The sequence below is a fragment of the Mytilus californianus genome, unplaced genomic scaffold, assembly GCF_021869535.1.
Source record: "Mytilus californianus isolate M0D057914Y unplaced genomic scaffold, xbMytCali1.0.p SCAF_9, whole genome shotgun sequence".
NCBI lineage: Eukaryota > Metazoa > Mollusca > Bivalvia > Mytilida > Mytilidae > Mytilus > Mytilus californianus.
Window position 1 is genome coordinate 20,857,790 of NW_026262745.1, and position 17,825 is coordinate 20,875,614.

Below are 17,825 nucleotides of genomic sequence, written 5' to 3' on the forward strand. Positions count from 1 at the left end.
TCAAAAGTCTTTAACTAAAGTAAATGATTGATAGAAATACATTGATTGTATTGTATCGATCGTAAAATTAATGTCCAGGGTCAAGTATTACACATCGATGACCACTAAGCCCAACTGATTCAACAGAAAATTAAAGTTAGATTAAGTTCAAATGCAGTTCATTACGCTTCAATTGTAACCATTATTTATATTTTTTAAACATTTATGTCAAGGAAAAGACACAGGTGACATTGATATGCATTGATTTGTTCTAGCCTGATACAGCGAACGTGTGTCGACAAAAGGTCGTGTTTACCAGAAGACAATTGTGGTGAATCAGAGCTAAATTGACCTATGTTCCAACTTTACTCATAAATAATGCGTGCTTGTGGAAAATAATCTCAAAACATGAGATGTGACTTTTTGTCCTGTGACTCTTGTCGTGCTTTTTTGTCTGTGACTTTTTGTCCTGTGACTTTCTGTCCTACATTCTGTTCAACAACCCAACATACTCATTCGAGATTGATATTTACTTCTTTTCTACATGCACGCATTATTTATGAGTAAGGTTGGAACGAATGTAGAACAGAAGGTCACAGGACAAAAAGTCACGGAAAAAAGTGACAGGACAAAAAGTCACAATTCAGTTTTTGAGATTATTTTCTTTAAATAAGAAAATACTTATTTACAAAAAAATTGGCTTGGTACCTAAACGGTTTCATGGTGCTAAGAAATATATCCTTTGCATGATTAAAATTGAATAAATCTTCAATTATTATGGCTAATGAACAATTTCCTAAACTGTAAAAATTATATATGTAATAAAAATTAATAATTTCAAGATCTTTCTCTTATATATTCAAACATTTGTTACCATCAAATCCAAGTTGACAGGTCATATAATTAACTAATGAATGACCTGCCATTTTAATTGCTTGGGTTAACAAATAATCGATTACTACGAAATTATTTAAAAAAAAGCAACAACTAACTCAAAACGCCGTTTTGATGTGAATTCATCTAAATTTGAATCGTAGAAGTAACCTTCAATTAAGTTCACATTGGTATATCTTCACGTTTAGCCATGACTGACGTCTATGCGCTAAAATCTTTCATGAAGTTTCGCGGAATCTCATTTTATTTCAATATTTTAAATGTTATTAAGCTCTAACGTTTTATTTCTTTATGTGATTCATTAGAATCGGAATAACTGAACTGTAGTTGAGTGGATTTAATGATAACTTTTTGAAAATTGAAAAAATTATTACATAAATATTGCATTTGAATATCTAATAGTTAGGTTTACGAAAACATTCTAACACTTACGAGCAGGTCAACCAACAACTGTCAACATGCACTAGTTCATCTCATATCATGTCTACTAAAATCTGACATATTTCAATGAAGAAGTGAGGTCTTTAATCACAAGGTTTGAAAATCAAATATATAGATAATTGAAAGACATTTTATGTACTGGTGAAATGATCTCATAATCTCATAAATCACAGTAAGTATAGTTTCCGGCTGGGGTCATTTGTTTTCGAGTTATTTGATCAGGTTTCTTTTAGTGTGACCACGTTTTTCGAGTGAATATGATCAAAAATGTAAACAAACAGACTTCCATTCTGGTTAGACGTAAAAAGGTGCAAGAACCTAAAATACAAGACAATACAACAAACCCCACAAGAAACTGGGAACAACTGGGAAGCTGAAATTAGCTCTTTTGAATCCACCAGTATCTTGAAGTTGTGTTTCCAATTGATGGATTTAGGTTCACGATATTTCGGGCCTGTGGATAACACATTTAAGAGAAGTGTTATTGACAATATTTAGGTCACCAATAATAACGTGGCCAGTTTATATTTTATATGAATGGGGAACTATCACAGGTGCAATCAGGAGGTTTAGACTTGAAGTCCTCAATACTGAGATCCTGCAAGACGTGTTTGTAATAGAAAATTTTAGTTGCCTTTGGTTTGGTATAGGTATAAGAAATGATAGGTATAGACCGATCTTTAAAATAGGGAGATATTTTGGAATGAACTGATTTATGATGAAGGATATAAGTTGATGGCATCGGTACCTTTGGTGGTAAAGGAAAGTTTTAGAAAGGGTCTTTTGTCATTTTCATCTTTCCCTATTCGAACTAGTTTGAAAAGTCTGTGACTTGCAATATCTGCAATAATAGCTGTAACTTTGTATTGGTTTCAATGGGGGTTTGTAACAGTGGTTTCCAAACATAAGTTGTACAGAGAATGAAGTGTTGAAGGTGTAACACCACTAATTCGGCCCGCCCAGAAAGCACATACCAGAAAGTAGTACATATTTAACACAAAATAGTTCCTACGCATGAGTGTAACTTTCAAAATATGTAGAATATTTAGGTATTGTTGGTATCAAATGAAAGCTGAATGACTGGTGATCATTATAGAACACTTTTTGACTTTTGAATATTAAAAAAACTGCACCAAATTTTATAAAGAGGGTACTTTTTGCCTGTATGTCAGATCTGAAGTACCTGTTTCGGTACATCATAAGTTCCGGGAACCAGTTCTTTCTTATATGCCATTAAAGGTATGTTGATTTTTCCAGTACAAGACACCATAAAGTGTTGCTTTGACATGCAATGATTGTCACTTTATTTAAACTTGAAACAAAAGAGCTGTGTCTGCTTGAAATTGAGGAATTTAACATAGAAAGCAATGGGGCCATGAATTAGTGGTGTACTTCCTTGAAAGGGATTATGAATAAAGCTTCGTGCGAAAATAATGAGTACCTAACGGCTTCTGTATAAATAACAGCAGGTCATTGATAGAGATATCATGGAGAGTAGGTGATGTATAATGACGATGACCATGACTACGTAGTTGCGGAAGAGAGACGAAAAAGGGACATTAAAACTCATAAGTCGAAAATAAACAGACAACACATGGTTAAAAAAGAAAAAGACAAACAAAACACAGAACACAAAATACAACATAGAAAACTGAATGAGCAACACGAACCCCACCCAAAACTTGGGGTGATCTCAGGTGCGTCGGAAGGTTAAACAGATCTTGCACAACATGTGGCACCCTTCGTGATGCTCATGATAGTTCAAACCCGGTAATAAGTCCAATTCGGTAGATCACATTCTGGGAAAAAGGGAAGGGATTGTAGTTACGACAATTGGAACATATCCATTGTCATCTGTGAAACAGATATTCCATATCGGTTAACCAACTCGTGATGGCTTGCGAAAATTTTAGGAAGGGATGATTTCAACTTCACCATCTATCAAGGACATTATGATAAGAAATACAAGCCCTAGACTATCGTATCAACTTGGAGATATATACTCCGTATGCAGGCGCTGCTGGAATGTTGCTAATAGAAATGAAAATGTCACAATCGAGAAGCTGATATCATCTCTTTTGTCATGAAGTTTTGTGTTCAACCAGCCCTCATTGTCAATTATTAAATGTAAGTCAAGATATGAGGCAGACGCAACTGTATCTGTTGTATCCTTTATCTCAATTTCGATGGGATAGATGCGTTCAACATAGTCACCAACTTCTGAATTATTTAGTGAGAGAACATCATCCATATAGCGGAAAGTGAAGTTAAAGGATAACTCTAGCGTCTTTTCTTTCTTCAAAAGAAGTTCCTGTATGAAGTCAGCCTCATATGAATAAAGGAAAAAGTCGACGAGAAGAGGTTGGTTCCACTGGGAATGATGATTGCTTGTTGAATATCACGTCCCCCAATCGTAACAAATATGTTGTCAATCAAGAAATCAGGCATCTTGATAGTGTCAGTTTCAAAGAATTGATAGTGTCAGTTTCAAAGAATTTTTTGTTTGAATCAGAGTGTTTTTTTAGAAAGTACGATTTATCCCTCCATAACTTGTATCGACGTTGGCCATTTTTGTTTTGAATTCTTTCCAATTTGTCTTTTAGTTTGGAATAGGGAATACTTGTGTAAAGTGTAGAAAAGTCAACTGTTTTAACACTATTGCAAAATGAAAAGTCTTAGATTGTATGTACTCAAGAAGATCTTTGGATTTTTTTAGTATCCACATCTGATTCACGCCACCTCTAAAATAAGTAGTTTCACAATGACTTTGAAGCCCGGTTTTGATTGCTGATAAAATTAATGATAATAATTTTGAAAGAGGTTTCTATACACATACCAATGCAAATGTCAAAGGAAATGCGTACATGGAATCTATATATACTTCGATATACTGACTCTTTTCAAAAATTTTTGTTATTGCATTGAAAAGGACATTTTGGAGAGTAAATTTATTTTATGTGTCCGGGTTTTGTTTATTGAGATCAATCCATGTTTTTTTCGAGTGCGTCCATGTTTTATCGAGTGAAAAATAAAAATTCATATGGCTAAAAAAGCACTTTGTTCGTGCATTTACGTTTTAAAAACAACGAAAAGGTTCAAATAAAGTACTTTTCAAAAAGCACAAAACCAATGCATTAACCCAGTTTGATAATGATTTATTAACACGTACAATTCATAAATTGCATCGTGCATTTGAATATATTGTTGTTTAATTGCCAAGTCTTATAAATTACATGGACACAAGCATACGTATATTTGGGAAGACCAAACATGTCTGCCCCCAAGTATAGACTGTTCCCATCATGCACATCCTTTACATTCAACCCACAGCTTTTAGTATGTTTGGATGGATCCAACATGTCAACACCCATGTTAATATGCCAGCGCCCAGGTAAACATGTTGTATCGATTCACACCTACATATACTGATGTCGATGAGATTTCATTCAGTGAATATTTCGTGATGTAAACAATCTTCATGTGAGCACAGACATGTTGGATTGAGACGTTTGTACACATAATGTGTAAAGCGGGTAAATGAGTATTATTTTTAACAGAAAATACATAAATGTTTCATTTACTGTCACTATTTGTCTTGATGGTCATATGTTTTATCTTACTAGAAATGGAAAACAAGAACAATGTTCAAACGCTCCTCCTGTGAAGATGTGTCTTCTAAAGTGTATGTTATGCTTGGTCACACAGAAATAAAGCACCATCATAGCTTCCTTTCCATCAGAAATACGCTTGATTCCATTCGTTATCTTTCCATCAAAGTGTTTGGTTTTAGGTGACGTTGTTTGACGTCATTTGTGCGTTTGTTGGGCATAAAATCTACGTCAGTACGTTGAGCTAAGGGATGAATATTCTAATGGGGATAACATCCTTATGAGTGCTACGATTACTGTTTTTAAATGATAAATTTAATATATTTCTTAAGTCAAGTTTGGATTATGACCATAAGAATAAAGACGTGTGTTTGAAAAATGTCAGGCAGTCACAATTACTTTATCAGTTCAAAGATGCAGGGATCCAGTTATCCCATAAAATATTTAAATGACTGAGAAATCAGCGTATAGTAAAAGAGTATATCTGGTAACGGAAATGATATGGATCAAATGTATAAAAAGGATAAAGAGACAATTTATCTTTGTGAGATGTGCTCATATTATATAGATATTTCGTTTCGTTTTGTTTTATTATTTAAAAAGGATCGTCTTAAAGATTATAAATAATTTTTCAATGTTTATGAAATACATTGGATAACAACCCGAGACATGATTTATAACTAACCTTTTCTTAAAATTGTTAACCTCCAAGGGGGACTGGGGAATAAAAATATGGTCACTCAGGTCCTCTTTCGACCGGCAGTAAAACAGTACCCTTGCCAAGGTGGAGCGTCCGTTTGATTGTGCAGGATGAACAAGAACACAGCCACGTCTTGCTCTTTTAGTAGAATATTTGTGTTTATATTGATTTTTCTAATATTTTACTTATTCATTACTTTTCTTATCAATATTTTTAAATCACGGTTATATATATCATAAAATATACCGACCAAAGTGGGATAACTCGAACGAAAACTCGTTCAAGGGACGGCTGATCAGAAACGAGTGAACATAAGCATTTCGTTCAATTTTAGTAAGGGAAACAGTGTTTCTGGGGCATAATATCCAATAAAATTATTATTAATCATTGGAATGAGGGCACCTGTCAAGTTTCAGGATCTTAACAGTGAGAGAAAGTATTACAGAATGTATGTCTGCTTTGGTAAATCACCATTTAATCGAAATATTCCATTTTTTTTCCTTATAACTATCTAGAAATCATGGATATTGCTAGTGAAATTGCCAATTATCACATTCAGTTTAAAAAAATACGTTGCTTTTGGACTTACTACACACAATTAGCTTCAGAAGAAATAAAAAAAATGTGGCAATTTTTTTTACATTAAGTGAGGGTTTTTGGACCAGTAAATTTTTAGAAAAAAATACTGATCCCAAGCTTAAGGTGAAAAAATTCCAGCAATAAAGGGAGAAAAATGTTTTAGCATTTTCCCTGATTGCATGTTTACCTCTATCATGTCTATTTTGTCATACTTTGATAGAAATAATTCTTCCAAGGCATACATCTCCTTCGAAGAATCAACTAAGTACTACTCTTGAGTACACATAAATACTTCATTTTGATTCAGCATTCAATGATTCAGAAACATTTTTTTTTCTTTGTAGATCTACATGAACAAATATTTTATAAAGATTATGGGTATGAAATTTACATGTTTTATATATTATATTCTAGAGTAACATTTTTAGAGAATTTCTGTTAAGACCCATTGTCAGTTATATCTGTGAACTAAAGTTTTTTTTTCATTCTAAATGCGTGTTACATATGTTTATATATACAATAGTTAGATAAAAATCATGTATTTGAGGTCTAATGATGAACACTGAAATGTAAGAACTCCTGGTCACTGGCATATGATACCCATGACAATGTTAATTACAAATGGAAATATCGAGGTACTCTATAAAAAGGCTTCCCATTCACGAAACATGTAACTTCTATGTGTATGTAGGTAGCAATATAACAAGGTAATAAAAATTGAGAAAAATAATAAATAACAAAAAAATATAATCAGGGCTTTATTTAGAGACTGAGTGAAAAAATAAATTCTTTTCCTAAACAAATTAATGCCAGAAATGCATTTTTTCTTTGAAGATTTTTTTTCTTTACAGTGGTTTTTCATTCTAATAGATATAAGAAGATGTGGTATGAGTGCCAATGAGACAACTCTCCATCCAAGTAAAAATTTATAAAAGTAAACCATATAGGTCAAAGTACGGTCTTCAACACGGAGCATTGGCTCACACCGAACAGCAAGCTATAAAGGGCCCCAACAATTACTAAATGTAAAACCATTGAAACGGGAAAACCAAATAAACAATAAAATACGATTTGAGAGTACTCGCAGTTATTGACAGCTAGTTAAAAGCCAAAAACAATTAATGATAAAAAAAATCATGCATCAGGGACTAAAATCAACTAAAACACATCCCAGGGATTAAGTATTTTAACGTCATGGACAGTCAAAGAAGACATGACTTGTGCAATTCCAAAAATAAATGTATCGACAGGCAGTAGGATAGTTAGGAGTTAACCTCTTTATAGATCAAAATGAACGTGGGTGTGTCTTTATACATCCCGTTTGAAAAGAATACAAATTTAGTTATGTTTTAATTTGCTGATGACAAAATCGATATTAGTGCCAATGTAAACTATATTCAAAGATCTAATTTCAACATTGGTAAGATAACCTTTACTAATTAGTTTGTTTAAAGGTTCGATGAGTTTACACGGATCACATAGTGATTTCCGCGCTTTAAGTACAATATTACCGTAAAATTTAGGATGTTAAATACCGTTTTTAATCAGTTTTCACAGGTATAGCCAAATGTACTAATCAAATATTTGTATCTATGAAAGAATTTAGTAAAAGTGTTATGTAATTTATGGTAACGAAATCCCTGACTTAATAATTTACCAGTGATGCATTGATTACGTTCGTTAAAATCTATGACATCACTACACACACGGGCATAACGAACGAGTTGGGATATATAAACACCGTATGATGGAGCCAAAGGAACATCGCTGTCTAAAAAAGGAAAATTAATAATAGGGAATGAAAAGTCGTCTCTTTTGTCATAAATTTTAGTATGGAGTTTTCCTTTAGAGATTGAAATGTCCAAATCTAGAAAAGTAAGTTCTTTTGGGTAAATTTCGGTAGTATATTTAGAGAACTTAAACAATTTTGATTTACCTGGCACTGAACGCTACTGAAATTTCCCAAACAACTATTTTATTGCTGCACTGATTTGTACGAAAACGTTCTTAACGCGACTGAATTAAACGCAAGGCGTTTTTTTCTTAATTACCTGAACCAGTACTGATCGACACTTAATCGCCCGCGGTAGTCAGTATACTGAACATGTACTGAACGACTGAAAAAGATCTTGACATTTTTCCTTGCGATAAATTCAGACATTTAAGAGTTGTTCAGTTTAAAATGACCGTTTCAGTAGTAAAACCCGTTAATAGTGTGTGTTGGACAAGAGCAGAGAAGTTTTGAGAAAACATACCCTATTCAGGACTGATAACTCTGTCGATAAATATTGGCGGGTATACAATGTTGAAATGTATGCAATAACATTTTTTTGTTTACAACTTGAAATATCAATATTGATTTTGTAATGCCTGGATTTTGCTTACAACATTGAATTCAAAAAATAAATGACAAAAATCATATGCAGTGAAGTCTCATTTAATTTTCTATGAAATGAAAAAAAAATGTATTAAATATAAATTTGATTTTTTTTAAACAATTATCGTGAACAATAATATTTGGTTATTTTATTTAAGCAAAAATCAACTTATCGAAGAAGTTTTCATAATATTTTTATTTTCTTAAAGTTCTGTATGGTATATATTTCTTCGGTAGTGTACACGGGAAAGATAATTATATATTTGTACCTTTTAGAAAACCAGTGTATATCACTAAAAATAAACTCTGAAAATATATGTGTACACAGGATGTTAATGTCACCTGATGGCTTTAGGTTTGACACGATACCTTTAGATTACCTGACAATGTTGTGTTATGTAACTTAATTCTGAGTTAACCTGTTCGTATGGTCATATTGTTCATAGAAACTTAAAAGGGACATTTACTTTAATAGGTACAGAGCATTTATTTATTGTTGTGCATGTGTGTTTTTTTAAAGAATATATTATTTTTCTATATTAAGATAAATTATACAGAAAAAAACGGAAAAAAATCTTTAAAATAATGAAAAATATTTTTCTTACAAATTTCAGTGGTAACTATTTTGTTCACTTCACACTTGCAATAATTGATTTTGTTTTTACAAGGAATTTGGAAATCAAACATAACAAAATATCAACGAACAGAAACAGCACGAATTCTGCATGAAAATTATAAGATGTATAAAAAGACATGCAACACTTCCAAACACATCCGCCATTTTGAAAAATCCCGAAAAATTCACTTTTTTAATCGATGTGGGACGTAATTTCCTTTCGATTTAAACTGTTTTCAGCAGAATATTTCGCCAGATATATGTTTTAATATTCTCAATCGAGTTGCAAAGTATTACTTTCACTTACGGAATTTGTGAATTTGATGTACAAGTAGACATGGGGTCGCTAGATTTACCATTGAGTCAACGGGGAAAATACGAGAAAAAGTAGGATTTTTACGAATCTCCAGTGACGTTATAATTTAATCAAAAAATTAAACTGTCAGAACTAATATTTTTAGGTAGAATTTTGTTCGAATACCAAAGATATAGTTGCAAAAGTTAGAAAACGTGTCAGATTAATGAGAAAATTGAACTTTATTGAAGCACCTATGCATTTTATGTGGAACAAAATGACACAAAATGGCGGTTCGCTACGTCACCGAAGTCACGTGATGTCTTACTTAGTTGGATATGAATAATATGATGTCCTTATGGGCTTTACCAAATTGTGATGTGCACTGAAATTGTGATCGTGTGTAAACAACGAATGGAAACGTCATAGGACCATTCGAGTTCTGTTCTCCATGTTCCAGTTTATCAAAATAAATCAGTCATATTTATTTTTCCAATGTAAACCAGGCCTGTGTCAGTTCGTCCCGAGCCGAAAATTTGTCAATGACAGTCGAAATTGAAAAATGGCGGTTCTGAAGACTAAAATTATTGAATAGAATTTCTTTTTCAACGATACATTACTTTTTTGACTTCTTATATTTTTAAAATGATTTTCAAACTTAGGATATCATGTATACCGCTCATTATACGTTTGGTTTCTTAAAATTTCACAAAACTACAGGGGAAATATTTTTCTGCGCAGCGACATCTGTGGACGGCTTTCTCAGAAATGATCTCCACTTCATTCTCAGATATTAAATCCGGGGTTTTAACGGACAAATCAGGGATTTGCAGTGTCCGGCTGTTGGGAATATATAATATTGTGCTTAACTAAACTACAATTATAAACTAGAAAATAAATCAGTTTTAAAAGCAAATATTGCCTTCTTTCTTATTCAAATTTTCTTTGAAAAAAACCGGACTGGGTTTAAAAAAAACTTTCACGTTTTAAATGTTGCTCTCGAAAAAAACACGGAAAGAGTAAAAGGCTGAATTTTTAAGTGCAATTCAAGGTAATTGTGCGGAGTTTGTGCCCAAAATATTTACACTATTCAGAATAAGATGAACAGTCAGTAGTAAAACTATTATACTTGCGAAATATCAATAAATTGGTCGGAATGCATGTGATATCACTCGAAAAAAAACTGATCTACACTCGAGAAAGTGCACCGATTCACTCGATTTCAGTCGGACATTATACCTACCGTGATATATTTTAAATGAATAGTCGAATGGACGGTGAAAATTTAAGATTGCCTATTGAAAAGATGTATCGATATCTGTGGTTAGGACATTAATTTTGTCATTCATGTTAATTGAAATAGCTCATCTGCCGACACCTTAAGATTTTACAAGATTTCTTTTTACGTGCAACACACAGAAGTATAACTCTCCCAGCAAAGGGAACAATAAAAGAGTTATATGCATTGCGCTCGGTATTTTTGGTAGTTAAGTTTTACATTTTAAACCTCGTTTTGCGTTATAATATTATTAGGTGTTTTGTCTTATAAACTGTACATGAGGTAAATTCAGATTTAAAAAGAAAAGATAGCATTTTAGTGGTTTCTTTTTCGAATTAAGTTTAGCTAAGACATTCATTCATTTGATCAAATTCGACTAAATGTTTTACATGTACCCCCAATGATCCATTATAAGGCAAGCGGCATCCCAACTTCTAAATGAATGATCAGTTTTTAATCAATTAATTTCATTTAACACCGATTTCACATTATGAACAAGACATCAGGATTGTTTTTTGTTAACCTTTGCCTTCAGTCGATATACATGTAGGACCATTAAGCTCGAGATATATATACGCCAAATCGAAATACAGCTACAGTCCTTGGATGGTGTAAACTTCCCACTAACACCATACACCATTACACCATTCATCATACACCATTACACCATACACCCTGTACCATTCCACCATACACGTTACACCTTTGCACCATACACCTTACACATTACACCATAATGCAATTTAATTTCAAAGAAAGCGTGCGACTAAAAAATTATTTATTTATTTCAAAAAACGAATTTTGATCACAATATTGTAAACTAATGTATAAAATTAAAAATCAGTTCTTATCAATATTTTGCATAGTTTTAAATGTCGTACACAATCCATTCACACCATTCCCGATCGCACGTTACACCATTACACCATTTCTTTTACACAATACACCATAGCACCATACACCTTCTACGATTGCAACATATTCCATACACCATTACACCATACACGTTTTTTTTTTAAGTTTACACCATCCAAGGGCTGTATAACTGTACTGTAACGTACAAAACCGCAACCTTTATTATTTAATTATTTAAGTATTTTTTATTTATAAGCACGGATTTTATTGGTACAAAATTAATTTTACGAAGACCTATAATTTTCAAAAGTTTATTTTGCTCCTGCACAAAAAAAAACAAACAAAAATGATAAAAATTTGTCAGTTACATTTCCTTCTTACGCAATAAAACTTTAAAGATTACTATTAATTTGGAAATGCCTCAAGAACATCCTTGGGTCATAAAAAATTTCATTGGTACCACGTTGAAAGAGATTTCATTGGATATAAGAACATTTAACAAAAAAGAGAATCATCACCAAAACTATTAATATATATATATATATACATATATAGAGACATTTATACGATATAATGTTGACTATACGATATGGGTTTTGCTAATTTTTAAAGACCATACGTGGACCCATAGTTGCTTTAACCTGCTTCATTTAGACTCTGCTCTTTAGTTGTTTAATTGACAATCATATGCATTTCAGCCGCCGTGAAGTCGAGATAATTAAGACAACTTGACGAGATTATTATCTCATCAGGTAGACTTACCTTTTGCGTTATGTCGACTAAATTACATCTTATGTCGACTTTACGAGATAATTATCACATGTCGACATAAGTATCTCGATATGTTGACTTGATATATTTAGCAAACTCGTTCTAAAGTCGAGATGAATGCTCGCATCTGCCGTCATGTTGTCGTGTTGTCAAGATAATTAAATATATAAATTAAAATGAGATAGGAGTCAATATTAACAGAAACAAATAACGATAGGGTTCAAATATTACATTTAGCTATGTATGTAATATTGAGAATGGAAATGAGGAATGTGTCAAAGAGACAACAACCCGACCATAGAACAGCAGAAGGTCATCAACAGGTCTTCAATGCAGCGAGAAATTCTCGCACCCGGAGGCGTCCTTCAGCTGGCCCCTAAACAAATATATATACTAGTTCAGTGATAATGAACGCCATACTAAACTCCAAATTGTACACAAGAAACTAAAATTAAAAATAAAACAAGACTAACAAAGGCTAGAGGCTCCTGACTTGGGACAGGCGCAAAAATGCGGCGGGGTTAAACATGTTTATGAGATCTCAACCCTCCCCCTATACCTCTAGCCAATGTAGAAAAGTAAACGCATAACAATACGCACATTAAATTTCAGTTCAAGAGAAGTCCGAGTCTGATGTCAGAAGATGTAACCAAAGAAAATAAACAAAATGACAATAATACATAAATAACAACAGACTACTAGCAGTTAACTGACATGCCAGCTCCAGACTTCAATTAAACTGATTGAAAGATTATGTCTTCATCATATGAATATCAGGCAAACTATTTTGTCCGAAAATTTATAAATAAGAAGTTGTTATTTGATTGCCAACTTTCCATTCCTCGGAACAACACGAATGAACTGACATGTGGAATGAAAAAAGGACTCCGTGAATCTTCGAAAAGCAAGACATCTGCATCGAAACATTGACTTGATCTGTAATTTATCATTATTCACTAATGAATCTAAACTAACCAAAATATCTTCAATCATATTGAAACAATTTGGAATAACATTAACTGTATTGATTTTCCTGCACCAGGTGCGCTCTTCGGGGATGTTCGGAGACATAATATTTGAAAATCCAAAACTTATTTAAAATGCTTATAAACCGAAAAGGACAAATGAATAACCAAAGCCGGACAAGAAAACATAGCTGTGCATGACGGAGATTTATTCCTTAATTTAAAAATAAATTCCAAAACATTGTAACTGTTACAGCCAATTTTTATAACACAATAGCCGTATTTGCATACTTATATATGGTACTGGCTACTAGGCTGGTGATACCCTCGGGGACTAACAGTCCACTAGCAGGGATATCGACCCAGTGATAATAATTACAGTAACGATACAAATTGTTATGCACCAGATTGTATTTCGACAATAAAAGTCTCTTCAATAGAGCTCGAGGCCAAAATATTTGAAAATCCGAAACACAGGCAAGGAATCTGAGCTTTGCATTATGGAGAAGTACAAAGGTTTCTTTTTATCAATAGGATTAAACTTTCACAAAAAGTAGATAATCTGACAAATAACTCAACCTCGATCTGTAATGAATCATTATGATTATATAATTTTACCCGGCACATTCTTTATGTGTCTGTCCTATATCAGGAGCCTGTAATTCAGTGGTTCTTGTTGGTCTGTCTTTTTTTTTTTTCGGAAATTGATTTGTGGATAAATTAGTCCGCTTTTTTTTTTTTTTATGTTAGTGTCTTTAAGTAGCTGACTATACCTGTATACAGTATGGGGTTTTCTACTAGTTGAAGGCCGTACCTGTCATTGCTTATATCTGTCATGTGTCTCCTTATTTTTTATATTAAGATAACAAAAGTCTGGACATTTGTTGGATTACAAAATGGCAGACATGGGTTACACTTAGGCAAATGGTTAGAACATAAAAATATTGATATTTATACAGTCCACATGCATAAACAGAAGAAATGATTTTGGCTGTATACTGCTCAATTTGTTTTCTATTCTTAGGTTTTGATTTTTAGATGCTCAAATCAAATCAAAATCGACGATTTCTTGCATCATATAGCATACGAACATTTATTCAAAAAGTAACTACTGAAACAAAGGAACAATTTATGTTTACTTTTATAATTCTATTAAACATAAAGAGATCAAGATTGCAAAACTGTGACATATAAACTTACCTTTTGCTTGATTTGTTGGTGCTTCCATTCTTCAAATTTATACTTTGTCCTATAAGCAAAGAGAACATTTCAAATGCATTATAATACTTATATATTTTAATTTGATACCCTAGACAAATGCATACTTGATTTCAATCGGATATTATGAAATGTATTATAATATCTATAATCTTTATACCAGCAGAAATGACTCACAAGTGTTTACACAACGTACTGTTGTACGTTTGTTTTTACTACATTGGCTAGAGGTATAGGGGGAGGGTTGAAATCTCAAAAAACATGTTTAACCCCGCCGCATTTTTGCGCCTGTCCCAAGTCAGGAGCCTCTGGCCTTTGTTAGTCTTGTATCTTTTTTAATTTTAGTTTCTTGTGTATAATTTGGAGTTTAGTATGACGTCCATTATCACTGAACTAGTATACATATTTGTTTAGGGGCCAGCTGAAGGACGCCTCCGGGTGCGGGAGTTTCTCGCTGCATTGAAGACCCATTGGTGGCCTTCGGCTGTTGTCTGCTCTATGGTCGGGTTGTTGTCTCTTTGACACATTCCCCATTTCCATTCTCAATTTTAACAATATATATATACCGTATTCAATTGTGTGCATCAGATGCGCGTTTCAAGAGGTTGTTTTTTTTTTCGTTTTTCGAAAACAAATATTGGCAACCAGTTATGTTCAAATTAAGGATGAAGAGAAATAAACCAAAAATAAGATATGTCGTCTAACAATTGCTCCTGTTTTTATGCTAAGAAAAATCAATTGAATATGACAAATTGGCTCGGTACTTATACATCCCGCCATTGTGTAATTGTGCTTGTGTCATTTTTGTATTCTTGTCTTTCATTTGTGCTTATGTACTATGTCTTTAGAGTCTCTATATGCCATTTTTGATGTTGTTGAAATAGCTATTTGTTTTTATAGTGATTAAGATTATATTACAATGTTGACTGCTGTACCCCAACTTTTGACATTTTTACCTATTATGTCTGTTTGTTTTGCTCACACATTGTTGTCAATATAATGGAATTCTAAGCGAATGTCTTACAAATTAGAGGTTAAGTTAGGTATAAACCAGGTTTAATCCACAATTTTCTACATTAGGAAATGCCTGTACCAAGTCAGGAATATGACAGTTGTTTTCCATTCGTTTGATGTGTTTCAGCATTTTATCTTGCCATTTTATAAAGGAATATCTCTTGGAGTTCGGTATTGTTGTTATTCTACTTTTTTAAATGTTGTTAAACGTCACCAGCAAACAAACTGTTAGTGTTCAAAATATCAAAAGTATATCAAGAGGTCACAATACTGTCTTCATACACAAATATCTTTAAAATATTACAAAACTCAATCGCCATGAGTCCACGATAATGTTCGCACTTTTGAGGTTTGAATGGATTAAAAAGTATGAAAAGAAAACGTATATAAAACAAAACCAAACTAGAGAAATGCCCGTGTTGCCAGGGTTTCTTAATTTCAAATTAATACTTAAATTTTTACTAAAATAAACTTACTTTGATTTTGTCACTGTGTGACATTTGTTTTTGGGTTTAAGCCTAGGGTTTAATGGTGGAAATACTTAAATAATTAGCTTTATTGATAATAAAACCGTAATAAGTTTGGTGTATTATAAATAATTGGCTTTATAAATAATAAAACCGTTCACAGCTCGATGTTTAAGAAATAATTAGCCGTATAAATAATATAACCGCAAATATCTTTGTGCATAATAAACAATTAGCTGTATAAATAATATAACTTTATAATAAAGAAATAGCTGTGTAAATAATGTAACCGTACAATGTTTGGTGTATAATACAGAAAAGGCTTTATAATTAATGTAACCGTAAAAAGCTTGTACGGTTGATAATTAATTAGCTATATATAATACAACCGTTCAAACATTTACGACAAAAGGGATGATTTTTCTTTCCCTATTGTAAATTTTCCCTTTTGCGACGGTGATGTTCCTCTGGCACCATCTTACGGTGTTTATATATCCCAACTCGTTCGTTATGCCAGTGTCTGTAGTGACGTTTTGAATTTCAATGAGCGTAATCTATGCATTTTTGGAAAATTATTAAGTCAGGGATTTCGTTACCACAAATTACTTAAAACTTTTACTAAATTCTTCCATATATACAAAGATTTGGTTTGCAAGTTTGGCTGTACCTGTAAAAAACTTATTTCAGGATAGAACATCCTAAATTTTACGGTGATGATGTTGATGAAGCCCGGAAATTTATATACGATCCGGGTAAACTTATCAATCCTTTAAATAAACTTATTTTAAATGTAATTAGATCTTTGAATATTGTTTTTATTGGTATAAATATTGATTTCGTTATCAGTAAATTAAAATCATACAAATGCACTTTAACAGTACTACAATCGGTCGATCGTTTGGCATTTTGGCATTGCACAAGTTCATGTTTTTCTTTGACTGTTGGTGACGTCTTTACACTAAATCCATTGGATGCTTGATGTGTACTGATTGATAATTTGGTCTTAGATACATAATTTGTTTTTATTAGTTGTTATTGGCTTTCAACTAGCTGTCAGTAACTGCGAGTACTCTCAGATCTGTACGTAGTGTCCTTTTGTTGTTAGGGATGAGGGATGGATAAATACCCTACCAAGTCCAGTCTGTGATTATGTTTGATGTTTTTCTGCTTTGTATCGATCTGATGTGTTAAGCCTTTTTCAGCTGATTTTTATAGTTTGTTCTAATGTTGTGCTGTTACACCACTGTACAAGGTTAGGGGAGGGTTGAGCGCTCACAGACATGTTTAACCCCGCCACATTTTGTATGTGTCTGTAACAAGTCAGGAGCCTGTAGTTCAGTGGTTGTAATTTTTTTGTAATAAATTAAGCAGTTAGTTTACTACATTAAATTGTTTCATATTTTTCATGTCGCGGCCTTTTATAGCCGATAATACGGTATGGGTTTTTCTCATTGTTGAAGGCCGTAAGGTTTCCTATAATTGCTTACATCCACTTTATTTCAACTTTGGTGGATAGTTGTTTCATTGGGATTCATACCTCATCTCTTTATCTTTATAAAGCTTGCTGTATAAATAATAAAATCGTACAAAGCTTGGTGTATACAAAGAATTAGCGGTATAAATAATATAAACAAACAAAGCTTGTTGTGTAATAAATGATTAGAATAGCTGTAACAATAATATAACCCCACATAAGGTCGTCAAAATTAGCTATGCTGTTGAATAACCTTATATATATTATGTATCCATATGATTTGCAGAAAATGT

The 17,825-nt window shown here is 32.6% G+C and overlaps 1 protein-coding gene across 3 annotated transcripts in view; it reads right to left on the minus strand.

Moving 5' to 3' along the window:
• LOC127716547 (deoxycytidylate deaminase-like) overlaps positions 1-17,825 on the minus strand; it is an 83,257-nt gene that overhangs the window by 13,167 nt on the left and 52,265 nt on the right. For all 3 annotated transcript variants that reach the window (XM_052222772.1, XM_052222770.1, XM_052222771.1), the window contains exon 2: positions 14,560-14,608. In XM_052222772.1, the coding sequence (XP_052078732.1) occupies positions 14,560-14,587 (28 nt within the window). In that variant the 5' untranslated portion in view covers positions 14,588-14,608. The remainder of the gene's footprint in view (positions 1-14,559; positions 14,609-17,825) is intronic.